This window comes from Ochotona curzoniae, unplaced genomic scaffold, assembly GCF_017591425.1.
Source record: "Ochotona curzoniae isolate NIBS_2020 unplaced genomic scaffold, NIBS_Ocur_1.0 scaffold_4505, whole genome shotgun sequence".
In the NCBI taxonomy this organism is placed as follows: Eukaryota; Metazoa; Chordata; class Mammalia; order Lagomorpha; family Ochotonidae; genus Ochotona; species Ochotona curzoniae.
This window is the reverse complement of record NW_024467118.1, coordinates 46023088-46040582: the sequence shown is the minus strand read 5'-3', so window position 1 is coordinate 46040582 and position 17495 is coordinate 46023088. Positions and strand designations below refer to the sequence as shown.

At 36.8% G+C, this 17495-nt stretch overlaps 1 protein-coding gene across 2 annotated transcripts in view; it reads right to left on the bottom strand.

Annotated features, from left to right (window-relative positions):
* Positions 1 to 17495, bottom strand: part of TENM3 (teneurin transmembrane protein 3) — a 442234-nt gene that overhangs the window by 163726 nt on the left and 261013 nt on the right. For both annotated transcript variants that reach the window (XM_040965819.1, XM_040965818.1), the window contains exon 3: positions 13944 to 14181. In XM_040965819.1, the coding sequence (XP_040821753.1) occupies positions 13944 to 14181 (238 nt within the window). The remainder of the gene's footprint in view (positions 1 to 13943; positions 14182 to 17495) is intronic.

The following is a 17495-nucleotide window of genomic DNA, read 5'->3' as shown; positions in this document are numbered from 1 at the left end:
GCCTATGGGTTTCATAAGATGACTCACTTGGGTGCCTACCACCTACAGACACATCCAGATTGAATCCCTGCCTCCTGTTTTCAGCTTGGCTCAGTCCTGGCTATGGTTGGAATTTGGGAGTAAACCAGAAGATGGAAAATCTGTTTCTATCTATTGCCTTACCTTTCAAAAAAAAAAAAAGAAAGAAAGAAAAGAAAAGAAAAAGAAAGAAGGAGAGAAAAGTAATATTTTGGGCTGTTTTTAAACAGAAAATCAAGGAAAGCAAGCTTATGTAGGAAAGTTCCAATTGTAATTCAAGGCTGAGGTCTTGTGTGTTTCTTTGGCAATCGATTCTTTTTTTTTTTTTTAAAGATTTATTTTATTTTTATTGGAAAGGCGGATAGACAGAGAGGAAGATCTTCCATCCGATGATTCACTCCCCAAGTGAGAGCAATGGCCTATGCTATGCTGATCCGAAGCCAGGAGCCTCTTCCGGGTCTCCCACACAGGTGCAGGTTCCCAAAGCTTTGGGCCGTCCTCGACTGCCTTCCCAGGCCACAGGCAGGGAGCTGGAAGGGAAGCGGGGCTGCCGGGATTAGAGCCGGTGCCCATATGGGATCCTGGGGCGTGCAAGGCGAGGACCTTAACCACTGCGCCACTGCGCCACTGCGCCACTGCGCCACTGCGCCACTGCGCCACCTTGGCCACTGCGCCACTGCGCCAGGCCCAGGCAATCGATTCTTAATAAATATCCACAGATACCTAGTACACTTTCTTACTGCGGTTAAATGCCTACCAGAAAGAAATCTCCATCAGCCACGAATACTGGACTTCAGCGGCTCCTCACGTTCCTGAACTAAGAGTCAGCTGAGGCCACAGTAAATAGACAGGGAGGATCCCAACCACACTAACACCTTGAACCATGCAACAGATATTCCAGTGTTACCTCTCTTTGATTTCAAGCAGACCAACAATGGTGGTTATGGAACTACAGGTTTTGGTGAAACTTTGTGAATTCAACATAGATGAGGCTTAGGCTGCCAATATGAGCAGAAATGCACTGAAGGCCTTCCCACGCATTCTGATGCTTTGGTCTACAGCAGAATCTCCTGACCGGGGCTTGTTACATAACACTAGGTACGAGTGTGGAGCCCCAGCAACTGATGTTGCTGCCCCAAAAACCACACTTTCCGAACAACTGTAGTAAGGTATTAATTAACATATGAGTATCTTAGCTTAAGTTCTTAAGCTTAACTTCAGTTTTGATGCCTATCAAAATTGGATAACACATCAGAAAATTGATCCAAAGACTCCTGCTGCAAAAGCCACTGCTGCTAGCTCACTTCCAGTTGTCAATTTAGAATAAATGGAATTTATACAAGACAGGGCTTGATTCATTTGACCTCAAAGTCAAATGGCTTTCACATTTTTCACTGTTCTATGTCATCATCCTCTTAATATTTCTCCTTTCAACATCTCTTCACTTTCAATTTTACCTATTAAATTTTCTCGAATAAGTTCCCCTGTCCTTTCTTCTGTCACTGCTACTTTTCAACTTTTTCTTCACATGAAAGACCTATAGCTATTATTTTCTGGTAGTTTCCTAAGGTAGTTGTGTTATCATATGTGTAAACACTCACTAGCATAGTATTCTATTTCGTAAACACCTTTGTTAACATTCTCTTTTCCTCTTCTCTTTGAATTGAATACCTGCATTTCTGAGTCATGTGTAAGTCTGGCTGCCCATTCATCTTGAGCATTTACAGCTTCATACACTGCTCCCATACTTCATAGAGACAAAGCTATTTCTCTAATCTTTCTGGAAAGGGTAGGAATTTAAGTCTACATACCTTTTTTATGTATTATTTCCCTCTAGAATGTTCCAATTTATTACCTCTTAAAATATACCTAATTAGAAATAACTGCCTCAAATCCTTCTATGTACTATAGCACATTATTTCAGAAAGCTCACTTGTAAGCAGTTTAGATGCATTGGGTATATGCTGACACATGCTCACTAACAACGACCTCCCAACAGTACTATAGATCTAGTATTCTGAGAAGGAGAAAGTGAAATGAAGAATATTTTCCTGCATAGTATACCTTCTCCCTAACTTTCCCATTTTTGAAATGGGTGAGGAAGAAGCAGTGTCAGTCAAGGCCAGTGCAGCAGTATCACACTCTGACAGCTTCTGATCTGCAAAACTACGTGGCGAAAAACACACCCTCCTACCGAGGGAAAGGGGAGCAGAACACCAACGGGACCCGCACTCTCTGCTCTTAGGACAGTCAAGAGGGTGTGCTTCCACACCCTCAGAGGATCCAGTGCTGTGGCTAGAATGCCTGTATCCCATACAGATGCTGATTCAAGTCCTGGATCCTTGGCTTTTGATCCAGCTCCATGCTAATGCATCTGGGAAAGCAGCTACAGATAGCTCTAGTTCTCGGGTCCCTGCACTCCTGTGAGAGACTGATGAAGTTTCTTGCTCCTGTCTTTGGTTTATCCCAGCCCAGGCGTTAGCAGACACTTGCAAAGTGAATCAGTGGATGAAAGATCTTTTTCTCCTCCTCCCTCTTTGTCATTCTGCATTTTGTATGAATTAAAGTCAAACAAAAATTATTTGAAAATGTGAGCAAATGTAACAAAAGTGCTTAACTGGTGACAGAAAATTTAAAAAAAAAAACAGTGAAAGGTCTGATCTTCAAATAAATTCTTCAATAACCAGGGAAGCAGCATAGTATTTGACAAAAGCTAGAACCAAGGATTAAAAACTAACAGATAATATCTAAGAACTGAAAAGGCTCTTCTAAAGGTTGCTTACAAATGTAAAAACAGTTAAGAAATAATAATACACAGCAGCAATGACTCAATAATAAAGTAAAATCGATTATTTTCCACTTTGCATGTTGGTCATCAAATTTCTCTTAAAATTTGAAGAGACTGCTGTTAAAAATGTGCATATGTGTACAAATTTTCAAATATTTGGTTAAGATTTGTTCAAACTGAATTGATTCATTTGCTTCTGACAGAAACAGATCATTACTATCAATTTAATTATCAATGCATTATAAATGAGTCACATATTATACCTAAGATGTAGTTTTTAAAAGAGTATTTTCAGACATTCAGTTAAAGTGTCTATTGTCTCATTATTACCCCAAATTAATTTTCATATGCATTAAAATATACTTAAAATAATAAAATTAAACATGCCCCCCAAGTTAGTCATCAACATTAGAATATAAATATCTTTTGATGTGAAAACAAAAGAAGAAATATGTAATGATTCTAGCTGTGACACAGTGAGTTAGTGAGACTGATACATGACTTGTTCATGCTGATAGCATGTTGGGGTCTCAAATCTATTACACTTTGGAATTGATGTGCTATTATCTTTGGACAACTTTCACACTAGGAGGTGATCCCAGCAAGAAAAATGTCTTAAGTGAAAAGCTTATAAATAAGATACATTTCACTGCTTCTACCTGAATTAATATGAGCTATTAGTAGTTGTATAATAATTGGTTTGAAATAAAACTGCCTTTGTATTTTATGTAAAAACTTATAAAAATATGAATATCTTAGCAACTGCCGCTGTATCAACTTTTAATTATACTAAATTTGTTCATAACAAGTACAGTGTCATGTGTTAACCAATCTCTGAATACCGGGAGGTAAAAGTTTTGAGTATTAAGGTAACTAGGGGAAGTAAACAAACATTCAAAGTTTTTACTGTCATCCATATTTCCTTTCCAGGTTAAGTTTGTGGGAAAGTGTGGTTTACATAAAGTTTAGGTAGAATCACAATTCTAGAAATGTTTGAAGCTACCAAATAAATATATTTCTAGGATGAGTTATTTTAACTAAGACATGACATTATAGTATCAAATTCTGTTATTTTTAAATTCGGAAGTGGTAGGAACTAAACAATTGGATTCAATGTAGTCATTCCCACCTCCCATTAAGAAGGCTGAAACAGCTTTACTGTCTTTATGAAATTTTGTATTAGTTAATGGTACAACCATCACATCACATATTTCAATGTATCAATGATGTCCACTGCCAGCAGTTATTATATACTAAATGTTGGATATGTGATATGGAAGCATTAAACATGCTAAGTATGTAACATGGAAATCAAAGGACATCTTAAAATTATTATGTGCTGTTTGGACAAGAGCTTAAGTTATTTAATTATTAATTCTCTTAATTACTGTTGGCCAGTAATATTCTAAGCTAGATAAACAGAAGCATTTCAGGAATAGCTGGAAGTTCACACACAATAAAACAAATTCTGTGCTGTAAGAGATACTGAAGGTATCCTAGTTCCTCATCATGTGAAAATAAATAAGAATTAGATGATAAGGCAGTGCAGAAAACGTTAGTTTGAAGAATGGAAAGAGTTTTTAATAAAACATATTGATCCCATACTTGTCACTTGTTCCCCAAAATGTAATCAAATTTAAACTTCACAAAACATTCCATAGTATCTATGCATGTTCATTATGAAATCTTGTTTAAGGAAATCCAAACCTTAATAACTTGCTAAAGGTTATATGAAAGTATTGCAGGCATTTATGGCTCTGAATAGAAATGTACCTTCCTTCATCTAAAATACAAACCAGAGTGATATGAAAATATTCAAATTTTATTCTCTATGAGACTTGTACTGACATCATACTTAAAAGAAATGTTGACTGATAACAGTGAAGACCATACTCAGCCAACAAGGTAACCTCTGGGAAGGATTGAGAGTTCCACCCAGCACAGGAGCAGACAGTAACACTCTTACCTAATTTTTGAAGTTTGTGTTTGCTTACGTACTTTTTAATGTTTTGAAATGAGTTTCAGTGACATGATTTTTTAAAATTTAGATAGAATTGAAAAATATTTACAATATGATTAGTTTTAATATATACAGTTCACATATATTCAATAATTAGGTTTAAGACTTACATTTTAGATGAATTAAAGGAACTATAACTAGATTATAAAACTGTTTATTCCTTTTTAAAATGTTATAGACACACATTTATGTATGCACAAAATGACATGTGCATTATTTAAAGTACACATATTTGGGGGGCTGAGTTCTTTCTTTCTGTCATATAAAAATGTTTTAAATTTTTTCTGGGCCCAGTGTGGTGGCCTAGTGGCTAAAGTCCTCGCCTTGAATGTGCCAGGATCCAATGTGGGCGCCGGTTCTAATCCCAGCTGCTCCACTTCCCATCCAGCTCCCTGCTTGTGGCCTGGGAAAGCAAAAGAGGACGGCTTAAAACCTTAGGACCCTGCACTCACATGGGAGACCTGGAAGAAGTTCCTGGCTCCTGGCTTTGGATCGGCGTAGTACCAGCTGTTGTGGTCACTTGGGGGAGTGAATCATCGGAAAGAAGATCTTCATCTCTGTCTCTCCTGCTCTTTGTATATGTGACTTTGCAATAAAAATAAATAAATCTTTAGTTTTTTGAACTTAGAATTTGGGACAAGAGCTCTAGCTAAGTGTTGCCACTAGGTCATGTTCCCCAAGGCAGGCTTTTTAATCTCAGTGGGCATTCAAAAGGAGGCAATATTAGGGCTGTTGTTGTAACACAATGGGTTGGGTTGTTGTATGAATCACTGGCCTCCCAAAGGGGCACCAGAGTGCTGGGATCTTGGATTCCACCTGGCCTGATTTTCGCTGTTGTGGTCATTTGAGGAGCGAACTAGTGGATGGAAGATCTCTCTTTCTAAGTCTACCTCACAAATGCATTAATATCTCATTAATAAATTCTTTGGAAGAGATAATATTAGATGACTGTTAAGGAAGTCATTTAAGTCATCAGGAGGGAGGGTGGGGTAGGACGTATCACTATGCTCATCAATCTGTAGTGTAAAACAGATGAATCCCAATATATACTATAAAACACATGAAATTTGCTTCCTTTATATAAATACAATTTAAAATATAAAAAGATTTTCTGAGGTTTGTTCCATTTTTCTCAGAAGCAATCATAACATTCTAGATCCTTTATAATGAAGCTGAACTTTTCATTTTGGTCTTCTGTAGGATTTTAGTGGTATCTGTTAATTGAATGAATTCATACTTATGAACTTAACTTTATTAATTACTACGATCACATCACCATCTCAGGTACTTTCTTCACTATATTATGAATGTCACATTATCAAAAAACTAATCTTGTCTTTTTAAAAATTGTTTTCATTTTATTTTTCACTTTATTTGAAAGACAAAGATGTTCTGTTCACCTGCTCATTCCCCAAGCTGGGCCGGGCTTGAAGACATTCGCACAGAACCCGGTTCAAGTGTCTCACAGAGGTGACAATAACTCAAGTACTTAAGCCCTCATCCGCTGCCTCCCAGGGGGAACTTCAGCAGGAAGTAGAACTAGAAGTGGAACCAGGACTTGAATTAGTCATCTTAATATGGGATTCAGACATCTCAACCAGCAAATTAATAGCTATTTCACATGCTGGATACATGTCTTTAAAATTTTACTTCATAGCTTGTCTCCGCCAGGAAGTCATCCAAATTAGATTACAGATTTAGGGATCAAGTTTACTAACAATATCCACAAAGCTGAGAAATATACACCCCAACTGTCCACAAACTGAATCAGGATTGAATTTGTTGGCAGCTGTTATTGCCTTCATCAAGTGTGTATTGTTTTGGTAGTTGTCATTTTTCACTTTAAATACTAAATAAATTTTTCTTTTAAATGGCTAGTATAAGAAACTATATATATATTATTTCAATGAATCCTTAAAATACCTTTGTGAAGTATCATAAATCCTATTTTACAAAACCACAAAATAAAAACTCACAAATACCATGTCAAAAGTTACACAAGGCAGTGGGATGCTTACATTTAACCAAAGTCTGTCTCCCACTTGAGTGTGTCCTTCAGTACAGTGAGTTTTGCAAACATCCCACATTACATTAGTGTAGGATATAATGGGAACAAGGTAAGTTTAGCAGTAGGCTTACATGACCCAAATAAGAGAGAGGCTGCTAAGAAATTATGAAGAGGAACCTGATAGTATCAGAGAGGTTGTCATGTAGAACCTATTTAGCTTAGCTGAGTAACTTACAAATGTACTTTTATGGGCAGAGAAGAAAGTTCTGAGTGTGGTATCACCTGAAGTTTGAAATTAAAGTAGAAAGAAATAAAATAGGAAAAGTGAAAAAAAAAAGAAATTCAGGAACAGATAAAATCATCTTAGAGTATTTATTAACCAGTGCCAATCCAGAGGATGAGATGCCAGAGAAAAACTGAACTCTAAATTTGAACAAGAATTCTACAAAATAAGTCACAGGCAGGAGTGATAAGTAAAGGTAAAACAGAGGTGTCCACCTATGTACAAATGTAGACAAATACACATCACAAGGCAAGGGATCTGAGAACCATTTTCCTGGGTAGTTAGTAAAAGGATTTTTCATCAAAGGCTGACAAGACAGTTGCTGAGGCACAGGAGGAGAGGTGCTTCAAAACGAATAGGTCACGTTCAGAAGAAGATAATGACTCAATCACAACCTTTAACCAGGACCAGAATCACGGCACAGATGACCTTTTGCTTTGATCATGTTCACAGAGAACTGACTAGAAATGTGTTAGAAGTAAATTAGGAATTCATTTCCCTAGGTGCCATGGAAATTAAGGTGATCCTATAGAAATATTTTATACAGATTACTCATTATTCGAAACCAAATATTGCCAGAGAATACAGTATGTGCAATTTACTGGAACTGTATTTTTGAAAATCATTGAGGGTCTATCATAAATTACTACTGTCCATTTTCTTGGTGTCTTAATTGCTATTAAAAATAAGCTGCCTGCTACAGTTAAAGTAACACTCCCATCTTTCCTACAGATACCTAAAATTTTTTATATTTATTTTTAACTTCGGACACCTAAATTTTTAAAACATTATCATATGAATTTAACTTTTGATTAGTATGGAGAGAGTGCACCAATGAAGACTTCTATGGATTCATTGCAAACATTTCAAACATATGAACTGAAGGTAGTTTCAACCATTGTTTGGAGATATTTTGTTGTCAAGAACAAAATTAGCAGATTTGGGGGTCATATTTACAAAGACCCACCTTCTTTTTACTCAGTGACAAGGACAGTAAGAAAACCAAAAAATTTTATTCTGTTAAAATTCATCCTGCTTTAATTTTATGCTTGGAGTACTTGGATTTACTTAGAGCATATATCAATGCCGATATCCTTTGGGATGTCCTTCACTCCAGAGGAATGTCCTTATTCTCAGTATACAACTCAATTTCTCATTTTAATTATACGATGACTGATAAACAATCAGGTAGAGGATATAAATTGAAAGCTATTTAGTAATATTCTGATATCAAAAACAACAGTTTTAGAGATGGATATTTGACACAGCAGTTAGATGCTATTTATGGTACCTGCACTCATGACTGAGTACTTGGATCTAAGCCTCACTTTTTCTTATGACTGCAGCTTCATGATAATGCATACCACGGGAGGCAGCAGATGATTGCCTATGTACTTGAGTCCCTGTCATGAAGTCACATCCCTAGACAAAGGTCCTGACCGTAGACCACCTTGGCTTATATGAACCAGTGCATGGAATGATTGTCTCTGCCTCTGCCTCTCTCTTGACTTTTAAAATAAAAAGTAAATAAAAAATTTAAAAATCATGCTTTCAGGGGTGCACTGGGGCCCACTGAGTTGAGCCACTGCTGTGACACTAGAACGCCATTTCAGAGCATGGCTTCAATCCCAGCTGCTCTGTTTCACATTCAATCCGTGATTATATACTTGGGAAACCCACCGGAAATAGTCCAAGTGCTTGGGTTCCTGCCACATACTGAGCTCTGGCCACTGTGGCCACCTGCAGAGTGAATAAAAGATGGATGACCTCTCTTTCTCTGTCACTCTGACTTTCAAACACATAGTTAACTACTTCTTAAAAAAATGCTTTTTTCTTTCTGTTATCTTAGTAACTATCTCTAAAACATTATCTCAAATCTTACAAAGGAGACTCTACTTCAGTGTAGGAGAATGATCTTATAAAAGCAAAGCATAATGCTCTTTTTTTGAAAACGTAGGACAAGATTTTATCTTTGGCTTACATTTTTATGAATGTATGTTTTATACTTCAATACTTGAATTTAAATTTTTTTGAATAAAATTTCATCCAATTATTGTCTTGGCATTTTGAGAGGTAATTAAAGAGAAATAATTTACATATTACTGCAGGAGCCAAGCCTTTTGGAGGCCAACAGAAGGTTGGGAGTTTTTTTTTTTATGTTGGAGAGTGGAAAAAAGTTAGGCACTTGCCATAATCTGGAAACAGAAACAAGAAAAATTCTAGAGCAGTGCCTGTATACAATCAAAGGCTGCTTGTCCCATTTGATCTCTAAATCTTATCTACCTTAGATATATGACAATGGGAGTTTAGAATCAACATAATTTCATGCCAAAACATGTTGGTTGTTAATCATACATCCTTTATGTTCAGAAAAACGTTAGTTTATGAAATGGTTCCAGTGTGATTTAGCCCTTCTACTCACAAAGTACCCTGTTTCTGGCGATGAACTAAATGGTTACCCTTGAGCCTTGACAATGAATTAGCCCTACAATAGCTTTTAGATTTAACTCCCTTTTCAATAACAAAGTTTTAGGACACAACTTGAAGTGCACCTTAAGTGTAACTACCGACTTAGCAAATTCTGGTACACCCTTTCTTCTTATGAAATATGGAGGTCTCAACCACTAACTTAAATGTCCTCTTCCTTATCCAACAAGCTATCTTTAACAAAAGGATGTAGTTGAAGTCATTGAGCTATCTTCCCAAACAAGTTTTGCACAAAGCTGCATGTTCAGCTATGGAAGATCCACTACTTCCTACTGAATGGTACTTGGATACCAGTAAGTGGGAAGAGGTGTAATTTTTCACATGACAAACTTCTCCTGTGATGCCTCCAGGCCACAGAGTGTCAAAGGCTGTCTATATGTCTCTTATAAAAGACCTCAGCCATTTGCCTACTGTGCTGGGCCCTGCCTATACTTCTTATAAGCAAAGTTGACTCAGACCGTTTGTTTATATGATTTTCTTGCCTTTCCCTGCCTAGAACTATTTTAAAGCAAATAGAGTGTATAAAGAATAACAGCTCCATAAACAATACTTCTGTTTAAGTATTCTGTGTTTCTAAAAGATGTGGTAATAGATCTCATATTGAAGCAACCCAGGACATCTTGATATTTAAATGAAAAAAATGCACTAATAAAGAGGTAATTCAATATGCATTTCATACATTAATAATTAGCAAAACATTACTGAACTGCAAGGTAAATGCTATGGGAACATAACTAATGAACTATCAATGCCAAAGTAGACTTCATAATAAAACAAGTGTTTAATAAATCATTTATTAAATGGCTACAAATGAACCTTTTTGTTAACATCAAATAGGTAACTACTAAGCTGCTTAATTCATATATATAAAGGAGAAATCTGCAGGCAATTAACTTTAACATTGCTGAAGGTCAGGACTTCTCAATGGGAGCTACTGTACTCTACCTTTCAATGCTGCTGCTGCAATAGGTCAATGCTAAGCTTTCCCTTAGCTGCTCAGTATTCTTGAAACAAGTGTTATTATACACCGAAATAGTTGAAGTATAAAGCAAACAAAGGACAAGTTAGGCTACCAAATGCCCTAAAAGTGATTTTAAAGCACTTAGGACTAATGAGCTCAAACCAAAGGAATCACAAGAAAAACTGTAAGCAGTTACTTGATATTATATGTACATAGAAGCACTAACTTATTTACAGGAAACAAGATAGCAAGAATGCATTTATGAACTGCAAATGCTTATTTGGATCTTGATGTGGCTGGAGGAGATGCCAAGCTCCCAGGAGATGATGGACCAGAACTGCTCTATTTACTCAGAAATGTGGAGTATACCATGATATTGATTGTCTCAAGCAGTAGCACCTGCTAAAGATTCATTAGTGAGAGGAAATAAACATCTCTTTGAAAGGAGGTACCTGCCTGGTGGAAAAAAATGCTTTTTTAATAAATAAGAATGAAAGCTTCACTGAACGTTCAAGACAAGACAGAAAGCTTTATACCCTCTCGTCATCCACTTACTACTGAGATTTTCATGGATTATTAAAAGGCTATTTTGTAACTTTTACCAATGTGCTGGAAGGAGGAAAGGGTAGGAGACAAAAAAAATCTTGAGTTTCATCTACACATAAATTCATTTTATACTTTATAGCTAATAACTCTTAAATGACAGTTTCAGAAAAGTGAGAATTAGTAAAGTGAGAATATGCATAAATTTAAATAATTGCCAAAGATGAAACCATACACTAGAGTAAAAAATAGTTAAAGGCAGACACAAGTCTAGATAAAGTTGTTAATATAGCTGAAACTGAGTCTGAGAATCATACTCAACAGGGAGCCTTAACTAAAAAAAGAAAAATCAATGATAAATAAGACTGGTTCTTCACCTCAAGAGTTCCAACCAAGTGAGACTATTAAAGAAACCACAGTAGTACAGTGTGAAATTTTCACATCACTGCTTCGGTGGAAATGCTGAGTATCTGCAAGTTGAAATACCATTTCCTTTGATCAGCCACTCTGTAAGATGTGGACACCGGACAAAGGGAAAAAGCAATGAGAAAACTATTCTAGATTAAAATTGGATAGCATGGGGCACAATTTTTAGATGTATTATTGTTGATCAGTGAGATAACATCAACTGGTTGATTTCCTTTCTATGTCAACTCATAAAACTATATAATGCAATTCCATTGATGGTTCATTAATGGTACTACTTTGAAATGGAAAAAAGCAATCTCACTAACCACTCACTCTGGGAGTGAGATCGTAGACAGTCTGAATATAGAGAACCCAGTTACTGTCACACATGCGTACAATGGATTATCTTCTAATCTGCTGTTTTTTTCCTTACCCTCTCACCAAACAAATGAAATGAGGAGCAGCAAGAATACATCTTTCTCAAAATTATTCCAAATTCTTTACTAAAAGGCATAGCTTCACAGAATACTAACTCTCTAGAGTATTGACAGTTTTTGACACTGTTGTGCTATGCATCACTAGAATTAAACACACCTCTGATGTTTTAGCACAACATAATTCATAAAAATTTGTCAAAACAATTAATGTTAACTACAATGTAATTATCCATATTCAATTTGATGACTCAATTGGAAGATTACTTTTTTCCTAATAAGATTTTTCCAAATGACAATAGTGCATTAGTGTTGATTACTTGTTCAGGGGGTGCTAATTAATTACATAGGGTAAATTTAGCTCTGCTAATAACCTCGGGAGAAAAAAAATGGATACATGACTTTTTGTTTCAAGTGAAGAGAAATCTTCTGGCTTGTCTACTTTTCCTGTTCTCTCTCTTTCTAATTTCTCCCACAAGAGTGTTCAATAATACAAAATAAACAATAAAACTCAAGTACTCTTGGCTGACACTATAGATAAAAAGGTAAGAGTTATTTGGACCCTTGTTCTTAGGTCAAGAGTGAAAGAAGAGACAGAAAATTTTGATTGTTGACAACTAACAGTGAAGACCTCCTGCTAGCTCTTCCTCAGGGCAGTATTGGTTTAGATCATACATCTAATGGTAAGAAATAGTGATTTATTCATTGGGAGACATTGCACCATCCAGCATCCAGTTTAAATGCTGGAGTTAGGAAGATGCTCTAAAAGACAGAACACTGCAGGAAAAAATTCTCTCAAGGGGATCTAGAATCCTCTATTTGCAGTGTTTTCTATGATCATCTGCCTTCTAAGAACCTACTAGAACCTTAGGGTAGTAGAGAAATAAAGAATAACAGGAGGATATGGAAAACTTTGCTGCAAAGTTCCTATCAATAAAGACCAATATGATTCCTGGCTTGTGCGAATTCATAACATTAGAGTGACACTGACTGTTGAGTTCAGTATGAACTCAGTATGAAGAAATGTGAAGTACCAGGTGAAATATCATGTACAGGTAAATAGTTAATAGTGGACCAGTTCAAAGTAGATTTTATTTATTTACACTTCAGTATGACCTGTGAGCTAGCTTACGCTAAGTGCCATAAATGAAGCAACTCACTGAAACACTCCACATACGCAGAAAGACCAGTAAAGCTGTTGAAATCCCTGGAAGACCGAGAGGCACCTGGGGGGGCAGTCAGAGAGAAATGGAGACAAAAATTGTTTTCTACAGACCTGTGTTGCTAGTGCTGGAATTATCACTACGTAATAGAAATGTCAGAGGTGGAGTGCTCACTTCGGCAGCACTTGTACTAAAAACTGGAACGAAATGTCAGAGGTGGAAATTCTGGTTCAACGAAAGGATGAACTTCCTGAAAGCATTGCCTAAACATGAATGGATGCTGGAAATATTTCTGGAGGGAATGTCATAGTGCAAGGGAACGTCCCATCTCCCACATGGTGCAAGAAACTACACATTCTTAACAAATGGTCATCTGATATGTGCTAAAGTATTGCACTTCAGAGCCCACTGATTTTTTGATGTAAGGAACAAAACATAGGCTAAGTATGGGAAAGTAAACCAAGTAGAAGGTAAACATGTGCATTGGCTCAAGGAACATGTGACTGAGAATCACACTTTTCATATTTACCCTTCTTGTCATGCTTTTGCTAATAATAGTAAAAAGTTTAATTCTCATCTCTTGTAGGGAAAATGCGTAAGAATGGGAAAGTTTACTAATCCAACAACCTGAAAGTTTTGCCATCAATAGACAACTGTACTTAAGACAAAATACAGAATAAATAACTATGGCATGCAAATCTCTCCTAATGAAAAAAGATTAGCTTGTTAAAGTGTAGGAGTTAAGAATTCTGCCTTTTTGGCTACTGTATAAGATACAGTTTTTGTGCTGGTACAATGATCTGAAGATCACACGCATGTAAGAGACTTACCTGCTTTCCAGTGGTACATTACTGCCAAGGACCCAGCTGTCCTGCAGCTGGACGGACTCGGGTGTGGTTTGCAGCTCGGCGGGCAAAGCAGCCGGCGGGGCCGGACTCTGGTTCCTTCTATTGGTCAGGGAATTTCTATTGAGAGAAGTGATGGATGGATGATGCTGTGCAGAGTGCTGCTTGTGGGAAGGTGGCAAAGGCTGCAGGGTAGACTGGCCTTGGTTGTTTGCAGGTTGCTCTGAAAAGAAAAAGAAAGAAAGAAAACTCATTATATATATTTATGCATATATACATATCTATTTACTCTACCAATTTCTTGGGGATCAGCTGTATATGAATTAAAAATTACATATAGACCCATAACCTAATACATTTGCATATAATTCTATTAAGCGGGTATTCAGTGACATTCTCTGAAAGCAAGTTTACCCTTGATACACAAAGTTCTAATTAATATACAACAGATGGCAAAATTGCTTTTGGCTTTAATTTGTTTCATATTTTTTTCATCTGGTTTTATTAACACCTACAGAAAACAGCATCTGACAGCTCCCCTAACGTGCCTTTAGATTTCAGCCTTTTTTTTTTAACAAACCAACCCTGAAATTAAATGGGTAATTTCAGTAGAACACAAAGGTTTTAGAAATGCATATAATCCCTATAATTATTTAATGGAGTTTTTTAAAGCTTTATTTAACTGCAATAAATTATTACAAGCTAGTTGCTAAACAGCATTAGACTACTCTAGTTTAGTGCATTTCAAATAAGGCAGATCCGCACTATGATCTACTAATAGACGCTAAGTATTCTTTAGCAGAAGGTCACTCTGTGAAGCAGATGTTGTTTCATGGATACTTAACAGACTGAATCACATCTGATTACAACGTCAGAAGACTCATATACTTAATGACCGTTACATCCATTAGAACACACACAGAACAGATTTTCCAATTTCACAGTAAGCAGTACATAACTACATTTTGGAGGAAATCATAGGTGACCAAAGAAACTCACACCACTGTGTCAGTGGCACAAATACTTAGCTCTGAACTGGAATCACTCAGGATGCAACACCTTCAAATCTGATCACAGTACTTTGCTGTAACTATGGGAAATTCCCTAAGGCTAGTAAGTCATATCTTAAAGCCTGCAAATTAATGCAGCATCTGAGATAGACTTCTCAATCTATTGCCTAGATTTGGACACGCTAAAATTTACAAATACTACATTTCATCAGAGAGATGATTCCTCCATTTAATACTAAATGTATTATAGTCATAGGCACCTAAGCTGTTGAGTTTTGACTAGATGTAGTTCAAAATGAAATATAATTTTAAAGTGATGCATTAAATCATGCTATTAATATAAATGTATGTATTAAAAGAGAATAGGAAACACAGGGTCTATCTTTCATGTACAATATGAGCTCCAGTGGTGATTATTAGCCAAATAACACAGTCTAAAACTATAATCCTGGTTGCAAAAAATGAACACACAATTTGTAATAGTTTGAATATATATTATCAAACTTCTTTACAGGGTATGATGATAAAAATAACCCTTCCCATGTCACATAACATCAGCATTTGTTGCATGTTTCCAGCAGTTTCTAATACGCATATTATCTACCAAGTAATAATTCCTCTCTTGAAGGAAGGAACAGAGATATAAAATATAAAATATAAAATATAAAAGCAGAGTTACTTTCTTATTCAGCCTGTCTTCTTGAAGTTCCCCATGCCAGAATCTGCAGAAATCCCCCTTAGTTCACTGCTTTGTTCATGATAAATTATGAATGCCTAAGTCTCGGTTACAGTGAGATAAGCTTTTGAGGAAATGGCAGTTTTGATACAGAACATAGAAAGGATCTCATCTTAAAACTGTACCTATGAAATTCATGAAATCTGTTCTCTTTGTATAAAAAATTTTTAAAACAAAATGCATGTAAAAAAACCTACACATGGATTCATGAAATTTTTTTTTCATTAAAATGGATTCCATTTTCTAATAGCTTTTTGAAGTAACCTCACACAGCTGTAACTATGTTAGGAAAAGGACACTGACAGTACCACACTTTCGATGGATTTATTAGTCAGGTATCATGTAACTAATTGGTGTTGTACTCTTCAGCATCCATGCCTATGAGTAGAAGCTCTTTGGATGTCTTTCCAGAAATTGCTGAGAGTAACACAGAGAAAGCTGTAGTTACAACAGCCTCTCCTGGGTTGTAGTCAGTGAAACAGAAGCAGCCAAAAAAGATGACAAAATTAAAGAAAAATTAAAATAGGAACCATAAGGGAAAGCCAAATTTAAGGTTAGTGTGTCGTATAATTTCACATTTTTGTTTTCCATCCACTTGCTTACTCCCCAAATGCCCACAACACCTCTAGGCCTGGGCCAGGACAAATTCAGGAGCTAGGAACTCAGTCGGGTCGCCTGCATGGGTGACAGGTCCCAGGTATGTGAGCCGTCTTCTGTTTCTCCCAGATTGTGCATTGGCGGGAGGCCGGGACTCTGTGCCAGTCCAGGAGTCCAGCCCAGGCACACTGTTACAGGATGTGGGTGTCTCAGGCAGCATCTTCGCAACTATGCCAACTGTCCACTCCACTTTTCTACACATACAGAGAGGAATATAAATCTGGCTGGGTTTTCCAGTTTGCATTATGAACAGGACATGAGCCATTTCATGATCGGGGGTATTTTTATAATTAGGGATTTTGCTGAAGCAAACTGGAATGATTACTGCTACAGAGATTCTTTTGGTGAGGAACAACTGAATAAACAAGGACATTTTTATGACCAAGATTCCAAATGGACACCAGCAAATAGAGAATAGGGTTATAGACTTGAAGACTATACATGTTTAAAAATGTAAAACATGTGGACAGGGAGTCAGAAAAAGGACCACAACTGTCTGTAGTCTTGTTATAAGCTAATCAACTAAGACAAGCTTTGCACAGGTGTGAGGAAAAGCTTTGGATACAATGACTTTGAGTGACACAGTAAGACCTGATATAAAAGTTTCCAGGTTTAGTGTTCCTGCCACAATAGTTCTGAACATGATGTCTTTTTCCACAAAACTCCAGATGTTTCCTGGTACTTATGAAATACAAAATGAACTCTAAAGGTAAATAATACAGCTGGTATTAGCTCAAACCTATGCTACGGCAAACTATCTCCTATGCATCAACTTCATAGATTGTCTTTGTCAAGCATATTATAGCCTGGATATGCCATATACATGTATACTTTGTAGCTTCTAGTTCGAAATAATTTCCTTCTGTCTTTCTATAGCCAAATCCTATCACTTGCAGCTTTAGTATATATGATATCCCTTCTGTATTCTACAGGTGGAAATCATTTTTGGAGGCTGGCGCAGTGCAAATTAATCCTCTATCTGTGGTGCTGTCATCCCATATGAGTGCTGGTTGCGTCCCGGCTGCTCCACTTCTGATCCAGCTCCCAGCTTGTAGTCTGGGACAGCAGCAGAGGATGCCCAAGCCCCTGGTCATTGTGGCCATTTGGGGAGTGAGCTCGTGGGTGGAAACTCTC